The sequence below is a fragment of the Pelodiscus sinensis genome, chromosome 1, assembly GCF_049634645.1.
Source record: "Pelodiscus sinensis isolate JC-2024 chromosome 1, ASM4963464v1, whole genome shotgun sequence".
Lineage (NCBI taxonomy): Eukaryota > Metazoa > Chordata > Testudines > Trionychidae > Pelodiscus > Pelodiscus sinensis.
The window spans coordinates 322,124,728-322,149,268 of NC_134711.1; the positions used below are offsets into that span (position 1 = coordinate 322,124,728).

At 41.1% G+C, this 24,541-nt stretch overlaps 1 protein-coding gene across 3 annotated transcripts in view; it reads right to left on the bottom strand.

Annotated features, from left to right (window-relative positions):
• The window catches only part of C2CD3 (C2 domain containing 3 centriole elongation regulator), an 83,213-nt gene that overhangs the window by 38,978 nt on the left and 19,694 nt on the right, over positions 1-24,541 (bottom strand). For all 3 annotated transcript variants that reach the window (XM_075919584.1, XM_075919583.1, XM_075919585.1), the window contains exons 12-24: positions 24,307-24,425; positions 23,239-23,361; positions 21,551-22,018; positions 20,443-20,594; positions 18,479-18,722; positions 16,347-16,530; positions 14,299-14,482; positions 12,077-12,249; positions 9,597-9,720; positions 7,719-7,987; positions 2,858-2,947; positions 1,774-2,394; positions 584-910 (exon numbers count right to left, since the gene is read on the bottom strand). In XM_075919584.1, coding sequence (XP_075775699.1) covers positions 584-910; positions 1,774-2,394; positions 2,858-2,947; positions 7,719-7,987; positions 9,597-9,720; positions 12,077-12,249; positions 14,299-14,482; positions 16,347-16,530; positions 18,479-18,722; positions 20,443-20,594; positions 21,551-22,018; positions 23,239-23,361; positions 24,307-24,425 — 3,078 coding nt within the window. The remainder of the gene's footprint in view (positions 1-583; positions 911-1,773; positions 2,395-2,857; positions 2,948-7,718; positions 7,988-9,596; positions 9,721-12,076; positions 12,250-14,298; positions 14,483-16,346; positions 16,531-18,478; positions 18,723-20,442; positions 20,595-21,550; positions 22,019-23,238; positions 23,362-24,306; positions 24,426-24,541) is intronic.

Consider the following 24,541-nt stretch of genomic DNA (forward strand, 5'->3'; position numbering starts at 1 on the left):
AGCAATTATTTGTAGTTCAGCATGGTAACTGGGTATCTAAATATCTTTCTCATTTAACAAAGTAGAAAACAGACATAATGACTTGCTCAACGTTACAATGAGTTCATTCCAATCTGTAAAAATTCTTATATCATCCCTTTTTGCCATAGATTCTGGCAGTTCCCAGATTCCTACTTTTGTGTAACTACCTTATTTCCAGAAATGAACAATAAGCTGAAAATTGCAAATCTGAATGTCTTCTGTCAACACTGACTAGCATTAAGGATGGACAAATGGGCTGCTATTCAGACAAGCCTCTGACTCAAGAATCCATTTGTGATCTCAACAGATACATTTTTTAACATAACGCTGTTTGTTTACATTTTGCTCATGTCCATTTTGAACGGAGAAAAGAAATACAATAAATGCTCTTGAAACTAACATGATGTAGTGTGTGGGGCTGTGACCCTAACACATCAAAACATAATGAACATATTCCTGTTAATATTAAGTCTTGTAAAATCCCTTGGGCATTTTTAAAATTACTGTAAAATATTTGACAATATATTTTAAAAGAACTGATACTGGAGAAAGTTTCCTTTACCTTTTAAACTTAAGTGCATTGCTCTTTCCACAAGGACAGTGACAGCAAATGTGTTTTCTAGAGCCTCTCTGTTAGTCTCCTCAGATGGCTTCACACTGGGGATTTCTGAGCTTGTGGAATTCAGTTTGTGATTATGGTTTTTCAAGACTTGCTGGCCTGTGTCAGAAACCTCCCCTGCACCTTCATCTTCACTGTTACTGACGTCTTCAGCACATTCAGATCCACAAATAGAAGTAATATGGGCATGAGTACAAGTAAGTGTAATGTGAACTCTGACAGCGGCACCTGAGAGGTTTGAAGCATTGCGCCTGAACACTGGATAGATACCTGTAACAGTGCATTTACAAACAAGACAAAATTTAGTAACTTGGAAAAAAGTTCTTATATTTCATGAAGACAAAAAAGTTTGTTCTCAGATCATTAGGGTGGATCTCAAGTCTAATAGTGTCATCTCTACATAAATAGATTCCCCCAGGGGTTGGTAGTAAAAGAAAAAGTTATGGGCAACCCTAGGAAAATCAATTCTTATTTCCACCCTGGGAACTGAAATTAAGATATACAGACTCTTCTCTCAACTTCACATATCAGGTAGAAACAGTGTTTTTGGCATGATTTTGTGACTGTATCCAAGAAACACAATTCACATGCAGTCTGTGTATGGTTTGTTTTTTTTTTTTGGGGGGGGGGGGGGGTGAAGAGACGGGTTACCTGCAATGTCTAATTTTAACCCCTTCAGGTTCAAGCCTGGACAAAACAGATTGACTTGATTTGTTTAGAAGATCAGATTGCAAGCTGGTGGTTAAGCTAGAATTGATATCACAGTGATGTGTGAAACACAGAACCAGAACAGAGTAGAAAACTCCAAAGTTCTTGCAATTTTCTCAACCTTTAATTTACCTACTATCTGGCAATGTAGATTTTTTGTGTGAAGTCTAACCAACAGCTCCTTCACTGTGCTACTGTCATAATCATTAATACTAATTCAGTGATTCAGATTCTGATAAGGAATCCTTCCTCAATTCACTGCCACTAATTCTTCACTCATATACTGATCACTACCAAATTCTTCACCAGTATAAGTCACTAAGTTTTGAACTCTGAATTCTTTGTCTTAACCTTGCTCATCTTTTCAAGAAAACAAGATTAGCCAACAATAAGTATAAGTATAAGAATGTTCTTTATAAACTGACCACTAACTGTGAGTGTTTTCCTTGATCTCTGTCCAAGTGCTGCAAGGTCCACAAATGCAGAGCCAATAAGGCGATCTGTATCAAGTGGTCTTTCAACTTTGTTTTCTTTCCCATAAGCCCGCCACACTTGGATTTCTAGCTTCTCCTCTCTGAAGTACCACAACAGTGCCTGGTTCCTTGTAAGTTTCACCTCTTTTGTTTTCTTGTACATCACTGTAACATGTTTTTCATCTTCAGTTAACTTAGGCCTCTGAAGTGAAGTCCAAATGGCTTCTTGATCATACAATTTATATCGGAGATAGCTGTAAGTACTTTTATTTATGTGGGTCTGGCCTGCAAGTAGTATACAATGCACTGGTAGCCACACTCTGGGGGTAGAAATGGTCACAGTTGCAGGATTTTTGCTCTGATACCAATCATCATCATCATCCATACTGTCTTCATGGTTTTCCTCTTGATTCCAGCCTAAAAGCTTAGCAGCCTCCACAACTCGTTCTCTGTCATCATGATGAGCAAAAGTAATAGAAAGCTCCAGACCTCCTACAATGGTCTCCATGATGTTTGTGCAATGAGAAGGCATCAATTCCTCAGGTAAGGTTACTGAGTACCATCCCGTAATACCTTCAACAGAACAAAAGACAGTTATCAGACTCACTTATTCCATCTTTGAGAAATACATGTAAGAAAAGGGATTTTCTCTTTCCCTGATCATTATTCCAGGACCACTATTTGGAAAGGCAGACTGGCTCCTCTCTCATCAGTACTGCACTAAGAGTGGTAGAACATGCATTCATAGTCTAATATAAGAGCTATTCCCAACATCAAGAATGAGTCTCTGTTTCACATGGGAAACCTAGCAGATCAGCTACTATACATATCATACCCCAACAAGTGATCTCCAATGAACTTCAGACAAATGTGATTTAATAAGGAATCTTTAATTAAAAAAAACTAATGCTTATCAGAGAACTTTGGCTTCAGAAAATAGGAAGCCAAATCTATAACCTGCATAAGCAATGCAGTATGTTACTGCTAAAGTACTGCTTATATGGGTCATGTCAGTAATGTGGCATTTCCACTTTACCTGATCTTTTGATCAACAGGTCTTTGGTCGGAACCCTGACTGTTCCAAGCAGGTAGTCTCTTGATTTTTGAGTTTTCATTGAACCAGTGGCTGCAGAATCAAAATCAAAGATATCCAAACACATCAAGTTGGGGTTGATTTAACACACACAAGTAATTCATAAAGTATATCAGGCTATATCACAGAATCATAGAATACTAGGACTGGAAGGGACCTCGAGAGAGAGGTCATCAAGTCCAGTCCCCTGCCCTCATGGCAGGACCTAGTACTGTCTAGACCATCCCTGATAGACATTTATCTAACCTACTCTTAAATATCTCCAGAGATGGAGATTCCACAACCTCCCTAGGCAATTTATTCCAGTGTTTTACCACCCTGACAGTTAGGAACTTTTTCCTAATATCCAACCTAAACCTCCCTTGCTGCAGCTTAAGCCCATTGCTTCTCGTTCTATCCTCAGAGGCCAGGAAGAACAATTTTTCTCTCTCCTCCTTGTGATATAATTTTGTTACTAGAGATCTAAGGTCTTATGTTCTTATGTCATGAATTTTGGTTCTTGGTCATGACTTGACTCTGCCTCTGAAAGGGGTGGGGTTGAGGGCTACAGTGAATGAGAAAGGGTATGTCTACACTACCACCCTAGTTTGAACTAGGGTGGTAGTGTAGACATACCCAAATAGACACTGTGTGTGAGAGACAGACTTCGTTAGACCGATTGAGTGAGTGTGGCACAGAGAGCATGGCACAGACTGGATGTGTGTGACAATGGCACAGAGTGTGTGTGCTGGCTGCTGCTAGGTAAGTTTCTGAGAGAAGCCATGCTCTGTTTCTTTAAGACAGGGAAAGCTGGCCTGCTCTGTTCTCTCCCTGGTGGGTGGGTGGGGAGGGAGAACGAGCATTGACATCTTGGAAACAGGTACTGCCTCTAAAGACAGGCTCTCCTCTGAATTGCTTACCTTTCATGCTTCAGATTGGAGCAGCTCTGCTGTGTGTTTCCCTTTCTCCAATCCTTGCTCTGAAGAGACAGGGACAGGGGGACACACAGACTTCAGCATTCCCCTCTATCTTCCCCTCACTCCCTTCTGCATAGGTAGCAGGAGAATCCTGGGAGCAGCTCAGCTGCAGGACAGAGCAAAATGAGGTAGGGGCAGCTAAACACATGCTGCTAGCTGTGAGTCTGCATGCTCCATTAATCAGTTGGGTGGGCCGGAGAAAAATGCTTGGTGGACCAGATCTGGCCCCTACTCTTGATTTTGTCCACCCTGTTCTAGAAAGTACTTCCACTACCAACATGCACTAAAATAAGCATGAAAGAGGTATAGTACTGTCCACAGAGTAAATGAGTAGCTAACTCATACTAACAGTTGCTTTTTTACCTATCACTGAAGGCTGACATCTTTAATTAAATTGTATTACTAGAATAGTCTACAACATGCTAGAAAAAGCTTAAAGATACGAGGCAACAGTAAAAGTTACCATCCTACAATTGCATACTATTTTTAAGATACTAGTGTGTTAATGCAATTAGAGGGAAATCAATTAATGCACTATACTTAATATTGCTTTGGAAACATATCTTCCTCCTTTAGAAATAATCTGTAACCTTCTTTACAAAAAGTTACCATTTCAGGCTGCCATCTCATCACATTTCAATATAATCAAGTTCAGGCAAGGTCATTAATTCAGTAGAAGACCTCCAGGGGAAACCCACAGGACTGCAAGAAATAATACTGTACTGTTGTTTCGAGGGGAATGCAGCACTGTTGTAGTGGTGTTGGTCCAAGAATATTAGACACACAACTGGGTGAGGTAATATTGCAGGATTAAGCAAGTCACTTAATTTTCTTCTGTTATTTCCTCATCTATAAAATGGGAGTATGATGGGGTGGACTAGACTCCAAAGCCTCCTGCTGGAGGCTTGAGGCCTTGTCACAGCCTGCCCCAGAGAGACTATAGAGAAGTCCTCCAAGTAGGCTACAGTAGCTACAAAGGAAGCAGCTAATCAGTGGCCAGGAAGGCCCTATAAAAGGAGATGGGGAACAGAGCAGCAGCAAGTGTCTCTGGAGACTTCAATAGTGATAGAAATGTAGCCGTGTTAGTCTGGTGTAGCTGAAACAAAAAACAGGACTGTGTAGCACTTTAAAGACTAACAAGATGGTTTAATAGGTGATGAGCTTTCGTGGGCCAGACCCACTTCCTCAGATCAAATAGTGGACGAAAATTGTCACAACCATATATACCAAAGGATACAATTAAAAAAAATGAACACATATGAAAAGGACAAATCAAATTTCAGAACAGAAGGGAGATAGAAGGGGGGAAGAGGGGGAGGTAAATGTCTGTGAGCTAATGATATTAGAGGTGATAATTGGGGAAGCTATCTTTGTAATGGGTAAGATAATTAGCGTCTTTATTCAAATTTGAGTGTAAAGTGTCGAATTTAAGCATGAATGACAGTTCAGAGGATTCTCTTTCAAGTGAAGTCTTAAAAGGTCTTTGAAGCAGGATGCAGGTAATCAAGTCGTTGAGACAGTGTCCTTTCTGGTTGAAATGGCAAGAAACTGTTTTTTCTTTGTGATCCTGTCTGATATCTGTTTTGTGTGCACTGATCCTTTGGCGAAGTGTCTGAGACGTTTGTCCAATGTACATAGCAGACAGACACACTTTCGGCACATGATTGCATAAATTATATTTCTGGATGCGCAGAAATATGTGTTCTTGATCTTATAACTCACTTGGTTAGGTCCAATAATGGTATCAGCAGAGTGAATATGTGGACAAAGCTGGCAACGGGGTTTGTTGCAAGGGAAGGTACCAGGGTTGGTATTAGTGTGGTAAGTCCTGTGGTTGTTGGTAAGAATCATCTTGGTTAGGTGGTTGTCTATAGGACACTATGGGTCTGTCTCCCAAAGCCTCTCAGAGTTTAGTATCCTGTTCCAATATAGGCTGTAGTTTATTGATAATGTGTTGGACAGGTTTAAGTTGGGAGCAGTAGGTGATGACAAGTGGTGTTCTATTGTTGGTTTTCTTGGGTCTGTCTTGAAGTAGTTGGTTTCTAGGTATTCGTCTGGCTCTTTCAATTTGCTTTTTTATTTCTCTGGGTGGGTAGTTGAGCTTTATAAATGCTTGGTAGAGATCCTGAAGTTTCTTGTCTCTGTCAGTGGGATTAGAGAAGATGCGGTTGTATCGAAGGGCTTGGATATAGATGATGGATCATATGGTGTGTTCTGGATTGGAGCTGGAAGCATGTAGGTAACTGTATGAGTCAGTGGGTTTTCTGTAGAGAGTGGTACCTAATTTTCCATTGCTGATTTGTACTGTGATGTCCAGGAAATGGATCTCTCGTGTAGAATGATCCAGGCTAAGACTGATGGTGAGGAAGTGGGTCTGGCCCACAAAAGATCATCACCTATTAAACCATCTTGTTAGTCTTTAAAGTGCTACACAGTCCTGTTTTTTGGAGACTTCAAGGTATGAAGACTGGGTAACTGATTAGTTGGGAGAGCAGCAGCACTACGGACAGGACAGCTCCGAGTGGCGAGCTCATTGGAGACTAGTGAACTAAGATGGGATTCTGAGATAAAGCTGTGAGGTAAGGCGAGGAAGCTGTCTCCAGGAGGGGAAGCCCTGGAGGCATCACTCTCAATCAGAGTGGGGAACAGACTGAGGGAACAAACTCAGAGACACTAGAAAGGGCACTGAGATGGGACCCTGTTAAATGTGTACCTTGGAAAGGGTTTTGTGTAAAGTCTTTTAGAACTGAGAGGGTGCAGGCACACACACACTTGGCCCAAGGGGGCACTCACAAAAGTTGAGTGCTTCCTTCAATACGGGGTAATAAGACTCATATGCCTTTCTAACGTGTCTTGAAATCCTCATATGAAAGGTGCTATATAAATGAAGAGTAGCATCATTACAGTATTACTATCTTTTGGATGAGGTGTAAAATTGACATCCTGATCACTTGTGATCACTGACTGAAATACTAGCCGCGGCCCCAAGGTCTTGGCTGAAGTAGAACAGGAATCATTACATTTACCTAAATTTAAGTTATACTGAATATTCACTTTATGTCCTATACCTGAGAAGCTAATCATATATATAGTAGCCCAGTGTCTGAGAGTCTGTAACGCCGAAATGCTGGCTGTTCCCTCTGGGCGGCGCTGCTGCCTGAAATGCTGGCTGTTCCCTCTGGGTGGCGCTGTTGCTGAAATGCTGGCTGTTCCCTCTGGACGGTCAGTGCTGCATGGGGAGCGCGGGGCCCAAACAGCCGCTTGCACTGCTTGCTCCCCAGCAGTGGCCCGGCTGAGTGGCGCAGAAGTCAGCCAAGTGCCATGGTGGGAGGCGAAGGGGAGCGGGGCGGTGACGTGCGGCGTGACAGTGGCTCCAGGCCCCACCCCCTGCCCATGAACATCACCGCCCCGCCCCCCTTCGCCTCCCACTGTGGCGCTCGGCTGACTTCTGCGCCGCTCAGCCAGGCCGCTGCGGGGGAGCAAGTGGCGCAAGCGACCGTTTGGGCTCCGCACCCCCCATGCAACACAGGGAGTGCACAGCCCAAATGGCCATTTGGGCTCTGCGGTCCCCCGAGTGAGAGGCAGGAGGAGGAGGAGGAGAAGTGACAGAGAGAGAGGCAGGAGGCAGAGGAGAGCTGAGAGAGGGGGGGTGGGAGGCAGTAGGAGGAGGAGAGGGAGGGAGAGAGAGAGAGTGAGAGACGGAGCGAGAAACCGGAGGCTCAGGAGAGAAGACCGACGTGGAGGAGAGACCTGAAAATCCCATCTTATGACGGGCTAATTGGCTAGTGTGTCAATAACACCCTTAGCAATAGCCACACAGGATTCCTACTTTTTTTTTTTTTTTTTACCTGACTTGATGTTCTGGTGGTAGATGCAGAAGACTATCTGTGCAGACTGCAAGAGCTCCCCCAAACAACAGGTTTCTCCGCTACTTCTCTGGATGATGAGGTTACAAGAGAACTCAGTGTGGTGGTCAAACTCTGGGCAGAAGGTGCGAGCCACGGCTCGGGTGGTGCGCTTCTTCTCCTCAGGTAAGAAGGAGAGGTGCATGGACACATAGGCATTAACTCCCACTTCTGCAGTGGACTGGAGTGAAGGGTTCTTTTCCGCCACAGCTCTTCATGTAATAAGGAAAAAAAGAGGTCACACACCAGGCGTGCTTACAAGTAACGGTGTTAGAAATATGTGTACGCCACCAAAATGAAGGGGTTTTTAACCTTTAGCTGTACAATGGTGTGAACAAGACAGTGGATTCGATTTCAGGTCTTGCCTACACAGAAACTTTCAGGGAATCTCTCATACTTGATCTAGCCCTGCAGTAGATCCATCAGTGCTAGTAAACACAGGGATTCTAGTATAGACTGGCTGTTGACAATTTTCAGCCCATTTTTTGCCCTAGACCTCCTACAATCAGTAATGAAATGATGACCAAACCTGCTGTGGTCTGGCTATACTAGTGCCCTTACTACTCCTTGCACCAGTGACTACAGCAGGAAATGCAGGTGCTCAGTAACTCTGAAAATCAGGTGCCAGGGCTACTAAAACATCCTCTTTTGTAAAGGCAGCAGGAATGCTCCTCAGAGCAGCTGCTCCAGAAAGAAGCAAAGAGCAGAACCAAAACTCTTTTTAGACTTTGATTAGCTGATTCAACACTAACTAGAGTCAAAGGGAGTCTGTCCATTGACTTCATAGCACTGAATCAGTGTCTGATTGAGGAAGGCTGAAGCTGGACCAGGACCTGGAGCCCATCAATACTGCTCAGAGAATAGGCCAAAGGATGTTGCTCAGGAGTACTGAGATCCACACTAGTCTTTAAAGGGCTGATCGCCTCTGTTTTAACTAGCGATGTTAACGTGTTTATTTTGGTAAATATGTGACCATTGAAAAGTCATTTGCGCACGGGGGAAGGAAGAGAAGTGGGAGTGGTGCTCGCAGGGAGCAGTGCCCCGGAAGGCAGCAGCGAGGGAGAGGGGCAGCAGCTCTGCAGGAGCCAGCACATGTAGGGAGTCCACTCCCCACATGCACCACTCCTGCCTCCCCCCCTCCCGGGTGTAAATGATTTTTCAGCAGTTACATGTTTACAAAAAGAAATGCATTTTACCATCCCTAGTTAAAACAGGTGATCAGCCCTTTAAAGAGAGGAGTGCTTCCCAGCATTCCTGAGCAATGTCCTTTGGCCTGTTCTGCATGTAACAATGAGGGTTAACTGATGATCCCAGGCTCATCGGTTAACTGTGAATACGGGTGCATGATCACATCCCTAGTTTTAACCTTTCCTTCTTTAATGCACTAAACTTGCCTGCCAAGACTAACCTTCAAGCCATTTAGCTCTCAGTGTAAGATTCCTTTAAAAGGAATGTTTAGTTGATTTAGCTTATTTGCGGTCATGCAAAATCCCAATCACTGACAAGAGGACCCAAAGCACAAATTGGCACAGTATCTTTTCCCTTTAATACAAAATCTTTTATACTGGAAGAAATGTGGCTGAACTTAGTTCTGCTCAGTAAAGCAGGAGACCAAAGGCAATAGCTAGAGACACATCTGTTATGGGCAGGTATTGTACAAAATTCCTTCTAGTCCTTTTTAAGTGAAAAAGATTTGAATCGATCTCAATAGATGAAAGGTTAACAAGTTACAGTTGTTTTCCACCACTATGGCACGCTGTCCCCTGCCACCAAAGTTATGTTAAGAGAAAATCTTTGTCTTCGAATTACTGTAGATCTTACCTGGCTGCTGCTTGCAAACCAGCTGCTCTGTGTATTTGTACAGAAATAGAAATGACTCGAGAAGCTATCGCTCCCTCTGCTGGTTTTAGTGAACGCTTATATCTCACACTCACATCAAGCAAGCCTGAATTTAAAACAAAACAAAAAAAAATAAACATTCTGGGGGTTTTTTAAATTACAGCTCCGGTTAACCACGATGTTTTCTATTAATGAAAGCAAACGATTTCATACAAAAAAATCTCTAAAGAGGCAACATTATCGTTGTACAGTTAAGAATTAAAAAAAAAATCAGGAGTGAAAGTTTAGATGTATTTTTGTTCAACCACCTTACTGCCTTGATACAGGAGTTACTGCATGAAATTCTGTGACCTGTGTTATGCAGAAGGTTAATCGAGATGATCTTCAAATCTATATATTAAAGTTAAGATTATATCCTCATTTACATAATCACAGTATCTTGGTATATTAGTTATTTACAGAATCTGGGAATAAAATGAAATATAAAATTCTCTGAAGATTTTAGCATCTACAATATTCTCAAAGTTAACAGATTCCCTTTTGCCAATGCAAAGTAAATGTTCTATCTGCAACAAGCTCACTCCATCATACCAGTGAGCCTCTGGGTTTTTTTCTTGGTCTCTCCCTCCAAGAATTCGTCTTTTATTCCTTTCTGACTCATATCACAATCACCTTATTCTGACTGAGGAACCCTAAACAGATTTCTCTGAAAGCCTCTTCAGGTCCACTTTTGTATCATCTGGAAAAAAAACAAACCACTACAGGGTGAACAGGTTCCTTCCCACTCTGAGGACTAAGCATATTGCTTAGAGGCTTCACTTCCCTGAGCCTCTTCTGGTCTGAGAAGTGAGACCCCCCAAACCAGGGATGTAAAATTTCAATTAACTGGCTAATTGAATAGTTAATGCAATAGTCAATGCCCACAGCGTTTCAAAGCGACAGTGCTGCATGGAGAACCGAGGTCAGTGAGGGTTTCATAGTGTTTCAAAGTGGCAGACCCCTGGCTCCACGCAGCGCTGCCGCTTTGAAGTACTTCCTCTTCCTTCCCTCCCCCCACACTTGCTGCCTCTTTTTGATAGAGGCAGCAAGCAGGAGGGGAAGCGACTAGTCGACTATCCAATAAGCATTTTCTTATTGGATAGTCAACCAGTCATTCACATCTCTACCCCAAACCAGGGATTCTCATGTGGCAGTGAGATGTGGTAGGCCTAGGGATGGCTCATTCAGTTTTCCCCTAAATACAATGTGAGCCTAACTCTACTCCCACAGAAGTCAGTGGAAATTTTGTCATTGATTTCCAATGGTGAGTTTTGACGGATTACATTAGAACATAAGAACGGCTATTCTGGGTCAGATCGAAAATCCATCTAGCCCAGTATCCTGTCTGCTGACAGTGGCCAATACCAGATACCCCAGAGGGAGGGAACACAACAGGTAATCATCACATGATCCCTTTTCTGTCATTCATTTTCAGACAAATAGATGTTAGGGACACCATTCCTACCCATTCTGACTAATAGCCATTGATCGACCTAACCTCCATGAACCCTGTTGAAGTCCTAGTCTTCACAACATCCACTGGGAAGGAGTTTCACAGGTTGACTATGCACTGCATGAAGAAAAACTTCCTTTTGTTTGTTTTAAATCTGCTGCCTATTAATATAATTTGGTGACCCCTAGTTCTTACATTGTGGGAATAAGTAAATAACTTTTCCTTATTCACTTTTTCCACAACAGTCATGATTCTATCTATCTTTCTATCTATCTATCTTATCATATATCATATCATATCCCCCCTTAGTCTCCTCTTTTCTAAGATGAAAAGTCTAAGTCTTTTTTAACTCTCTTTATATGGGACCCGTTCCAAACCCCTAATAATTTTTGTTGCCCTTTTCTGAACCTTTTCCAATGCCAATATATCTTTTTTGAGATGAGGTGACCACATCTGTACGTAGTATTTAAGATGCAAGTGTACCATGGTTTTATACAGAGGCAATAAGATATTCTCCGTCTTATTCTCTATCCCTTTTTTAATAACTCCTAAAGTTCTATTTGCCTTTTTAACTGCCGCTGCACACTGAGTGGATATTTTCAGAGAACTATCCAAAATTACTCCAAGATCTCTGAGTAGTTTATTAAATTACTAAATTATTAAGTTTACTAAATTAGTCCCCATCATACTGTACATATAGTTGGGATTATTTATTCCAATGTGCATTACTTTACATATATCAACATTACATTTCATTTGCCAGTTTGTTGCCCATTCATTTAGTTTGGGGAGATCTTTTTGAAACTCTTCACAGTTTGCTTTGGTCTTAATGATCTTGAGCAACTATCTTGATTGTTAAGACCAACATGCTGGATTATTATTAGTCTTTAATAAATGTGAGTTTCTCTTATTCTCCTTAAAGTGTATACACACGCTTCACCCTTTAAAAGAAAAGAATGTCTTCACTTACCTGAGGATCGTGGATGGAGTTCTTCTGAGCAATCAGTTCTTGGAACTAAAGGGAGAGTAAAGGTCTGTATCCCTACTTCTTCACGGTGTTGCATTGTTACCATGGCACACAAGCGTGACAATGGCAAGGTCCCTTTTGCAACCATCTGATCTCTGACATTAGGGTAATAGTACCTGTGCAAGATACAAAGAGCCATAAATCATGACATGTTGGTCAAGTGAGGAGGGAGAAGCAGTAAGTGAGGAGGGAGAAGCAGTAACAGGAAACTTGGAAATGGCGGAGATGCTCAATGACTTCTTTGTTTCGGTCTTCACCGAGAAGTCTGGAGGTGTGCCTAACGTAGTGAATACAAGCAGAGAGAGGGTAAGTTTAGAAGATAGGATACACAAAGAACAAGTTAAAAATCACTTAGGAAAGTTAGATGTCAGCAAGTCACCAGGTCCTGATGAAATGCATCCCAGGATACTCAAGGAGCTGATAGAGGAGGTATCTGAGCCTTTAGCTATGATCTTTGAAAAATCATGGAAGACAGGGGAGATTCCAGAAGACTGGAAAAGGGCAAATATTGTGCCCATCTATAAAAAGGGGAATAAGAACAACCCAGGAAACTACAGACCGGTCAGTTTAACGTCTGTCCCAGGGAAGATAACGGAGCAGGTAATTAAGGAAATCATATGCAAACACTTGGAAGGTAATAAAGTGATAGGGAATAGCCAGCATGGGTTTGTGAAGAACAAGTCATGCCAAACTAATCTGATACCTTCTTTGATAGGATAACAAGCCTTGTGGATAAGGGAGAAGCGGTGGATGTCATATACCTAGACTTTAGTAAGGCATTTGATACGGTCTCGCATGATATTCTTATTGATAAACTAGGCAAATATAACTTGGATAGGACCACAATAAGGTGGGTGCATAATTGGCTGGATAACCGTAGTCAGAGAGTTGTTGTTAACGGTGCTAAATCCTGCTGGAAAGGGATAACAAGTGGAGTTCCGCAAGGGTCTGTTTTGGGACCCGTACTGTTCAATATCTTCATCAATGATGTAGATATTGGGATAGAGAGTACGCTTATTAAATTTGCAGATGATACCAAACTGGGTGGGGTTGCAACTTCTTTGGAGGATAGGGACATAATTCAAGATGACCTTAGCAAGTTAGAGAAATGGTCAGAGGTAAACAGGATGAAGTTTAATAAAGAGAAATGCAAAGTGCTCCACTTAGGAAGGAACAATCAGGTTCATACATACAAGATGGGAAGCGACTATCTAGGAAGGAGCATGGCGGAAAGGGATCTAGGGGTCATAGTGGACCACAAGTTGAATATGAGTCAACAGTGTGATGCTGTTGCAAAAAAAGCAAATATGGTTCTAGGTTGTATCAACAGGTGTGTTGTAAGCAAAACTCTTAAAGTAATTCTGCCACTCTACTCTGCACTAGTTAGGCCTCAGCTGGAGTACTGTGTCCAGTTCTGGGCGCCACATTTCAAGAAAGATGTGGAGAAATTGGAAAGGGCACAGAGAAGAGTGACAAGAATGATTAAAGGTCTAGAGAACATGACCTATGAAGCCAGGCTTCATGAACTGGGCTTGTTTAGTTTGGAAAAAAGAAGATTAAGGGGGGACATGATAGCGGTTTTCAAATACCTAAAAGGGTGTCACAAGGAGGAAGGAGAAAATTTGTTCCTCTTGGTTTCTGAGGACAGGACAAGGAGTAATGAGCTTAAAGTGCAGTAAAGGAGGTTTAGATTGGACATTAGGAAAAAATTCCTAACTGTCAGGGTGGTCAAATATTGGAATAAATTGCCAAGGGAGGTGGTGGAATCTCCCTCTCTGGAGATATTTAAGAACAGGTTAGATAGACATCTGTCAGGGATGGTGTAGACGGAGCTTGGTCCTGCCTTGAGGGCAGGGGGCTGGACTCGATGACCTCTCGAGGTCTCTTCCAGTCCTATGATTCTATGATTCTAAGATGTAGTAGTTATTGGCTATGAACAGTTTTAAAGTACAATTTCCCTGTGCAATCAAAGCAAGTCAGGTGATTGGCCTCTCTGGAAAAAATAAGTTAAAAAAATCTGACTCTAAAAGCACTTTCAGAGGAGTAAAATGCATATTCCATAATGACACCACTAATTTATTACGTGGCAAGAGATTTTCACTGTTAATCACTCCTCCAGTCTCATTGTTTTCTGATCTGTGAGGAAATGGATCTTTATTCTGTACCTGCACCAGATTTCAAACTGGATTCCTCCTCCTGCTGCTAATCCTTGTGAAGAAAATGCACTGAGAAGCAGCCTCTGTACTGGGACGTCAGCAGGTACCAACAAGGAATGATGCTGCTCATCATTAAAAATGGGATCAGGGACACACAAAGTAGTCGCTGAGCGGAAAGGCTTTAACTTAATGCCTACAAAGTCAAACAAACCCAGTTAAACATTTGATCTCAACTTTATATATCCAAGGAACAATGGATATACTCAAATTTTAATCTGAAAACAATCTAATGTGATTTTGGCCTGAAAGCTCACTGTCCAAACTCTGTCCCCATGAAGGCCTCAGAGAAACACCAAGATGCTATAGAATGTAGTGCTGGTAATTCAAAAGCAGCACTGAACTATTTCCACAGCAATTGTTCTTCAGTATGCTGCTGGAAGCGCTGTCTTTTGGAGGAAATATAAAATCAGAGGTTCAAAGCACTCACAACCTCAAAACTCTGACTGCCAGAAGCAATAGCCCCCTGCACTTAGCCCACTGCACTTTTCACAACAGAGACTAGCCCAGATGTCCTGTCCCAATTCCCCCTTCACAAAGTATATATCCTTAAAATCCCCCTGCAGTTTCAGCGGCATATATCATTCAGTCCCAAAACTTTGTATAATATTACAATTAAAGCAAGTGTCATATTTGACTCCTGCAATGGCTGAAATAAGCCCTATATAAAGTTTGTAAGTTTGTATAGATTTTTTTCCCTTCAGAGTCTTATACATGTGAAGTCTCCATTGAAATCTATGGATTACTCACAAAGTGTAAAGTTAAACACATGCTTATATCTTTTCAGGACGGGGATCTAAGTTTATAAAGCACTTTTGGATCTTTAGATAAACGGTGCTAAGTCCATACCCTTTATTGAAAATCAATGGGTGCAGCTTTTAGTTTGTTGATTTAACCCAAAGTTTAGTGTATGCTGGCTTTCTGTTGCCATATCAGAGAAGCCCAGAGGTACAAACAATTTATCTGGGCAGCAGGAAAAGAAACAAACAACACCCGTGTGATATTATTGGATTGTAACATGAACATACAAATCATTATTGCAACCACTGTTATATGTTTGCACCAAATCTTGTACTAAGTGTGCCAAATAGGATGTCTATAAAAAGCTTATCATTTGCTGATTCTATTTATACAATTCATATGCTTGTATGATTTTTGTATTTGAAATTATGAGTATTGGTACTTGTATTTCACGTTTGTTTCTGGGAGACATCCACAAGCTTGTCAACCTATTGTGAAAGAGCTGCTAGACAAGTGAATAGTACTTCACTGACAATACACATCTGATGAGCTCTGCTGTGTATGTTCAGATCAGCACATAAGCAATAGCTGCTACCAAAAAAGGACTAAGTCAAACATGGACAGGTGACTTGCTCATGTGACAAACTCCATTTTGGGACATACTTTCACACAGTAAGAATAATGGGGATCCCCTCACATTGCCAAGGGTATAAAGAGGGCTCCTCCATTTTGTCTTCTGGGTCATCACCTTTGCATTTTTGCTATGACCTGAGCTTGAAAGGACTGATGACCCATTCTAACGGAGGATGTATTCCAGAGATCTGATTTAAGACAGTGGATTATTCCATCTTGTTGCAAAAATTAGTACAGTGCACTCTTTTGGGTAAGATCCGAGTTATACATTGACCTGGGAATATGGTTGGTCCTTTGGGATCAGAAGAACCTGTTCTGATTTGGTGAGATTGGTTTTCATAACCTCTCATCCGTATAAGGAGTGGAACAGGTAGTGGCACAGAAAAATTGGAGCGTCTAAGGGGATTGTTTGTGTTGTTTCTGGTTAGCCAGTGTTGCAAAGAGAAGTGCTCTTTGACTGGTTTGGTGTGCCTTATAGTAGAGGACTCCCAATCTTGAGCTGTAAGTAGCCCCGCTCTGAGCAATTTGCCCTGATTTGGCCCTTTCAGTGGTGCCCCAAGAAGCCTCCCAGATTACAGTGGCTAAAGCAATGCTCTAAACAAGATCCTATCATAAACTAAACTTACCATTTTCATATAATTTGGTCCCTTGTAAAGTACTGGTGTCAGGCTCCTGAACTGGAAAATAGTACTGCACATAACAGTCAGCTTCTCCCCAAACTGTGGACTGTAGGGGAGTGAGCCCTTTAACATTTTCCACATGGATTTCAAACACATGCTCAATCAGTCCTTCCTCTTCTCTCTCCAGGTGCTAAATAAGATAAAGGGAATCCCTGTAAACAAGAGCAGCACCTCAGGTGATAGCGTACAAGAGCTACATTCTTAAAGAAAGGGAGAAAATTAGATTCATCACCCTCTAATTTTTTCCATCCATGTGCTGGATACATTTTGCTAAGTGCACCAAGGCATGTAGAAACACCAGTAGAAACACATGCTCCGGCTGCGGGCTCTCTGCTAATGAGCTGAGTGGCATTTGACTCTCTCCTGGAAGGCCACCCAAGTGCTCAGAACTGTTCATCACCCTGACACTGAAATTATCTCAGTCATTTCCTCTATAGTTTATATAAACGTTTAAAACATGGTAACAATTTTTGTTTAGATTAGTAACACCATGCACTCCAACTCCAACTGTCCATACAAGTCTTTCCCAAACTCAGGGGTCAGTCCCCCCGGGAGAATACCAGACTAGTGATAGGTGCACATAGTGTAGAGGGTAAGGGCTTAGATGTTGTAATTAGGCTCCTAACAAATTCATGATCTGTTTTGGTCAATTCATGGTTATAAGATTTTAAAAATCATAAATTTCATGATTCCAGCTACTTAAATCTGAAATTTCATAGTGGTGTAATTGTAGAGATCCTGACACAAAAAGAAGTTGGGCGGCCACAAGGTTATTTTGGGGGAGAAAGGAGGACTTCTCCCTTTACTTCTGCACTGCGGCTGATCTCTGAAGGCAATGCCACTTAGAAGTAAGGATGAGAGTTTGACCAACTGGCAACCACTTTTTGGTCACTCAGCTCTGAAGGCAACAGAGAAGAGCAGGTGGTGATACTGTCACCCACCCTAAAATAACTTTGAAACTCGCTTTTGGTTCAGCCCAATCTGAAAAACTCTGGTCTTCCTTGTGATATCTGCATAATACGGGGTAAAAGCACACAAGAGCAGATTTCAATGGTCCATGACACATTATTCATAGCCGACAATTTGATAAGGCCATAATTATAACGATGGGCATTATAGCCAATTCTACTCTAGAAAAGGGAGCAATGGGGATGCAGGAGAGGGTTAGCAGTGGTGTGGAGGGACAGGCTATATATGACCCTAAATAGGCAATGTTTTCCACTTTAAACATTCTATTGTGGGCAGCTTCTTTAAGTCCACCTTCTCTCCCTGTTCCTCAGGAACATGGTCTATAACAGCGTTTGTCAATCAATGGTACGAGTACCCTCACAAGTACTCGAGAGAAGTCTGAGGTGTACTTCAACACAACTGAAATTTGGAAAAAAATGAATTTTTGGTTTTAAGTTTTACAGCACTTTATTATTTTTGTACTTTTTACACCCAAACATTTCATTGCTCACCCGGCTACGATTAAGTTGATTAAACAAATGCGTTGCAATGGTAGAAAAAAAATTGTGTGTGTTTGAAAACTGCAGGTAGTACTGGGGGTACTTATAATTTTTTTTTTTTTTTTTAAAAGGGGGTACTTTATAAAAAAACATTGAGAAACAGCTTGGCAGAGCGTCATATCATACATACAGGGTTACAGGCTCAAAAGAGCAGTTCCCCAGCTCAAGTTGCAAGTGTCTCTTCTCACCACACAGCTCACCGGCCAAAGTACATATTCAGGTCCTAAAGACCAGTGAACACAGAATAAGATTGATGGTAGTGTGAGAGTGGGGAAAGTAATACATTTAAAAAAAATCAAAGAATAAAAAAACTATGAGAAGGGAATAAAAGGGAATGGAGACAGAAAAAAGGGGAGGAAAGAAAAGATAAGAAAAAAAAGTAAAGTAGAGATACAGCAATTGAAAGTTTTGGGTGCTTGAAATGAGGGGTGACAACATGACAATCTACTGTAAAATGGGCTCTGAAAAAATAAAGATCAGGGACTCCTGGTTTATCAAAGATAAACTGACCAAGGTGAGATTTCTTGTAACAAGTCTCTAAAAGCCAAAACAATAGTTATGGGAGCATACCATTGCGGGACTCGCAGGGAGAGGATCCAGAGAGTGGGGAGGCCGCTTCATGATGGGAGGTACAGCTCCGTCTTCATTTTTCAGTCTCTGCAGTGCAACTATTTGATCAGCTGAACCCATTGCCAGAATGACCCTGAGGCTCCCATTTTTACTGCCTGTAAAAACATCTATCACGGGCATGTAGCTGTCCACTGCAACCACTGGATAATGAGCCTGAAGCAGCAGGCGAGAAATCTTGGTGTCTCTGGAGAGAAGAAAACAGGTATCAAAACAAGTCACTAATGTATCTCATTTTAGACACATAGTTCGTTTCACCTAGAGCTCTCACTGCAATGACACAAGCCAATCTATTATTTTTTACAAAACGTGGGTCTTACAAATGACCCATTACAGATAAGGAGACTCCAGTTACCTTTCTACCTAATTAAATTCTGCCCATTATCTTTGTACTTCACATTATACTGATTCCACTTTCTGGTGGATAGGAGAGACTACCTTCACTGGCTAGTGAGCAATGGTCTCCAGAAAATAAGGTAAAGTGCTCTCTCGGCTACTGCCATCCAGCAAATGCAGAAGAAGAGCTACGGACCTATCTAAAGATCCCCATTTAGGAACACAACATACTGCCACTGGACTACAAAAACAACCACTGAGTGAATTATTTTATTAGCTCAAAAAACCACTGAAAAGGAAAAGATGCATCACAGCGGGGAACCATGTTAGTCTGTATCTAAAAAACAAGAAGTCCCATGGCACCTTAGAGACTAATCAAATTAGTCTTTAGCGGTAGTAGTTGGAAGACACAGCAACATGCATTTACTTCTTGATAAATCCCAGTGTCTAATGCTCACTAAACTGAATAATAAAGCACTTTCCATTTAACTGAAGCACTAATGGATTTGCTCCTCTGTTTCTGGTCAAATTCATGTCAGAAACCAGAAATCTGAATTAAAAATAATATATCTCGTGTCTTTTATTTTGATAAATTTTAAATCGCTTGAGGAGGATAGTGATGGATAAAAAGCTGCTATTAAACTAAGGAAGGAAGGAACCAAAACCCGGAATAAAAAAAGAGGAAAAAAATGCTCAGAAAAGACCATATGATAATGAGACAATTACAACTATAAGTTGAGCTATTCAGACAGTATTTGTATATTAAACACTTTCCTGTGCTATGTAAACTGACAGTTCCATAGTAGTCTTATGGTTAAGTCCACCTGCTTATTTCAATCAGTTTGGGGAAGGGAAAATTGAAACAAGTGAATACAGGTTACAGTGCACAAAACAATTTCTATTCTAATCCAATGTAACTAATAATAACTATGAAAGCCACAGCTTGCTATTTGAGAGTGGTCAGATACAGTGATCTGCTACAGCCATATTTTCTTACAAACAGGATGAGCTAAGCTGGTTTAGATGGGCAGTACTGCAACTGTCTTCATTTCTATGGGCTGTTCATTGGTAAACCTTTCACTTGTTTCTGCACCACAAGAATGCCATGCAAATGGTGGATATAAAGCAGCAAAAGTCATAAATTTCACATTACTGAACATCAGTGGCTTGTCTTGCAGATTATCAAGTTACAAACGTAGAGGATGACTCCTACAACTCATGTAGTGTCCCTTTAAGACGGCTTGGCACAGACTTTTGAATCCACCTCCAAGGATCAGTCTGATTGCAGGATCAGGTACTTTATGCCGATGCTACTTTAACAAAGTAGCAATGGAGAATACAATTTAACAATAATATGGATCAGACATTTTGCACTGGTGACAAAGCATTTCCAGGTTTACCAAGGACACGTTTTAGAGTTTGGTCCTCAACTCTTGCATTCTGCAATGCAGAGCAGACTTAGCTGCACGCTATTGTTAAGGACACAAATTCCCTTTCTTTCCCCCTCTGCTGGGCATCACATATCCCACACTGTGGTCAAAAACAGAATAAAATTTCAAGAGCCTGTTTACTTGAATGACATGTAAAACTGATGCAGAGGAAGCTTCACCAGTCCTAGCAGTCTGTCACATCCAGGAGTTCGCATCTTGTTCCAGGCTTCAATAACCATGACATTGTTCTTGAGTCTCTCCAGATATCTGGTAGTCAGTGAAACAGGCATCACCTAGTACATAGAGAGTTTACTGCATAACTCGTGAATGAAGCAAATTACATTAAACAGATGAGCAAGCTGTTTGTCAAATACAGAGCATTCAGTTTTAACAGAGAGAGATTTGCCTAATGGTTTGGAGCTTAATGGGAAGTGCACAGCCATGCAACTTTGGAAGAACTACGGGTTTTACATCTATTTATCATAAATAACAGTGAAGTAACTTGGGATAAAAATTTCTTGGATGTCTTTCAATGAAACCATGCCTCCAATTAAAGCCTGAGGACTCCCACAATTCTCTCTCTAACACTCCCCAAAAATCCTGCAATCAAAATTGGGAAAAACAGATTTGACATTCCTGATATTTCTAAAGAAAACAAAACCAAGGAAACGAGACCAATCAACAACAACAAAAAGGGGATTTCTGATACAACAATTGATTCAAAATGAGATAAGTATATGAAACGTGGCTGAATATATTACAACAGAAGTCTAAACTTTTGGGATTTCTTGGCTTTCCCTTTTTTCCCTTAATGCTGAATTAACTCATGTTTGTGCTGACTAACGTATATAGTATGGGAAGATCACAAAAATACAGGACTATAAAGATAACAAGTCAACTCTCCAACTATACAGCATTGGACCCCACATTCTAAGAATGTCTTTCGCTTCCTGCAGAAAGCAGTTGCCGTCTTTTCCAGGCTTTATTGTATATGGGCTCTCCTGCCTACTTTCCTCTGGTATTTTATAAGTCTTGTTTACACTTTTGGGCAATTCGAGGACTCGCTCCCCTGCATTTCATGTTTTGTGGTATGACCAAAGTAGTAACAAGAGCATTCTAATCTATCAGAGAGTAAGTCAGAGGCTTCCTTACGGACTGTATTTAGGTAAAAACTTGCACTTCGAAAAAATGTTTGCCTTCACAGCAAAATGCAATTTAGACAGAATAACAGAAAAGGTGTGTGACTTGCCTGAGAAAAGCTAAAGGCAGGTTGTGTTGTGCCCCACATGACAGCAGATCTTGTTGCCTCCTCTGTGCTGAACAATTTACAGTTTAAATACACATTACAGGGACCATGGATTCCAGAGTCTCCAGCAACAAAATCTTTCCCATCAGGCACCATTAACAATACATGCAACAGTAATCCATCCTCTTCAGATTCATTTATTTGTGTCATCAGGTTACGGGACACAGATAATGGAATAGATAGTGGTGTCTGCAGCATCCCTGTGGTAGGTACTTCTGTTCTCTTGAAGGATTCCTGATTGCTTTGTTTCAAAAGTTGAGGGCTTTTTGCATGCATAACATTTCTGTCAGCTTCTTGTAACTTAATCCCTGGACTTCTGATGGCATAAACTGGGGCTTGGTGGACAATACTAGCTGATCTGGCATTGGCACTGGTAAAGTCTTTGTTGTCTGCTGCAAGCTCCAATGATATCTGCATTATATAAGGAGAAAATATCTAATCAGAATATCGGCCCTCTATGAAGCACGAGCCCAGCAATATCAAATCAGAAATCTATAGCATACTTGATTCAACAGCTGCATTCGTTTAACTTTCAGACCCCTAAAAGCTCATTTATGGACGTGTGTTGATCATGAATCTTAAACCTTACTGCAAGAAATCTACAGAAAGATTTGCTAAATAAAGTGACGCCTCTAACACATGCACAGCCTAAATGAATAAGAACGTGTACAATTTCAAACTTATGCAGTAATACAACTTGAAAAATGTACTTGACACCAACCACCTAAAGTAAAAAAAATACTGCCTCCTACTGGGAATTTTTTCTGGAGATATTTATACATTATTTTTGTCTGCATTTTATAGCATTATTTGATCACAATACTTTAGCACAAATTCCTCCCTTTTATTTGTTCTTCCTTCTCTCTTCCAATACTTTCACTTATTTTATTTCTCCAGCTACAACATCTTTGCCTTTTTCTTCATCTTTCAACAACTAATCCAGTTTAATTTTTCTGTTTTGTAATATTTCCATCCCTTTAAGTCACCTCTTTCTTCACTCCTTCCTTTCCTCTCATTCCTTCAGTCTCTTCCTCCTTTACCACTGATTCATTTTACTGGTCTCTAAATCTCCCTGTCCTCAGGCATCATTCCTTCTCTTTTTCTGCTATCTGAACAATCTACAGCACCTTCCTCCCCCGCCCCCAGTCTATCCCTTCTCTTCCACTCCTCCATACACACTGCCTCTTCATTCCTCTTGTTCCCTGGCCACTTTGCCCCATAGCTTCCCCTGCTCTCTGGAGAAGGGGATCTGTCCACTCATCCTTGTCAGCGAGTTTTTCAAGCCCTACAAACTTACCTGCAAAAATAACCAACCTTTGCTTACATTCCCAAACGATTCCCTAGTTCTATAGAGTTGAAATTCACAGGTAGAGTCCTCCTCCTTTCCCTCACTTGAACTGGATGACTCTATACTATACTCAGGGGAACTACAATTAGAACTGATTTTAAGAAGGTTACAGGTGTTTCCCCAAACCCTTTCTAAATATATATCAGGATTCTAACTCTACTGTATCCACAAACCTCCAGCTTTCCAATGTAGCATCCAAGTTAAAGAGAAAAAAGGATATTTAGCTACCAAAATATAATTATAAAAGATGATTCAACTCAAACATTGTATAGGATTTATGTACCTTTATAGGTCCAAGCTGTGACTGACCTCCCTCTCCCTCCACAGGTAGCTCATAGCTGATAGTGAGCAGTTCGGATTGGATAACCTTCCGCAGTGTAAGAGTTGCTGAGCCAATCAGCACTGGCTGCGGACAGAAAAAAAATGAATTCTAAGATTTCTAAAAGATTTACTGAACAGGCAAAAACCCAGGAATTACTATAAAGTACAACTTCAGAAGGAGCCTGCAAGCCACTGTCCTCCTTTTCACCACAGAGTCTCATTATATTAATACAAGCCCAATTTGTATAGAACTAAGGTTTTCATTAGTTCCTGGATCCAGGCATCACCATAAGATGGTGGCAAGGGGGAGAGCTCAATTTCTGTGAGAATTTTGGATCACTGCAAGAGAAGTGTCCCAGACTCCAAAGATGGACTATGATTTTATACTTATCAAGGACACAAAATAGGGCAGACGGAAAATGGTATTTTTAATGTTACTGATGATTATAACAAAATCTGAACCAAATTAAACCTACTCTCTGACTTTCTATAGAAACAGATTATATGAATTTGATTACTTACATGTACCCATTTATCCAAAAGAAATATACATTTGATTTGTTTCAAATGCTCAGATTACTCTGTCCGTCCCCATCTCCCCCCGAAAGCTGAACCCCTCCTTCAGGAAAATGAAACAATCATGTGCCCTTTCAGCCTTGCGGCGTGTTCTTAAAGGCCTATTCAATGGATATATCTTATATACAGCAGCACTGAGATATGTTCCACACTGAAAAATGCTGGATTACTCATGTCTGTTTGACAGTTAATGCTTAAATCTACCCCTTACTCTTTAAATGGCAATATTATGATTTCAGAGAAGGATGAAGGAGAGACATACTTGGGCTCTTCAGTCTGAGATAGCAAGATGAACATCACATAATTCCACTAAAACAGCTGCACATACCTCAAATCCTTTACAAAAATCGCAGTAGTCATAATGTACAAAGGCCATCAGATTGTACAAAGTATCTGGGTGCCCAAAACGCATACATTTTTTGCTTACATGGATTAACTAACTTGTGGCAAGTACCTTTTTCTGTGTGATTTTTCTCATGTAGATTTTGAAAGCAAGATCAGAGTTCCACCAGTGCTCTATCATTATTCCACCAAAGTGAATAGGGAACACAAACCGCTGTTGAAATTTTACCACTGGAAGGAAGATTGACAGCTATGAGTATTTATCTGGAGTCAGGGCTGCTCCATTTCACGAAGCTGAACAGGAGCAGAGTAATCTTTCATCTGTATGGAGGGTAGGCAGGACAAGT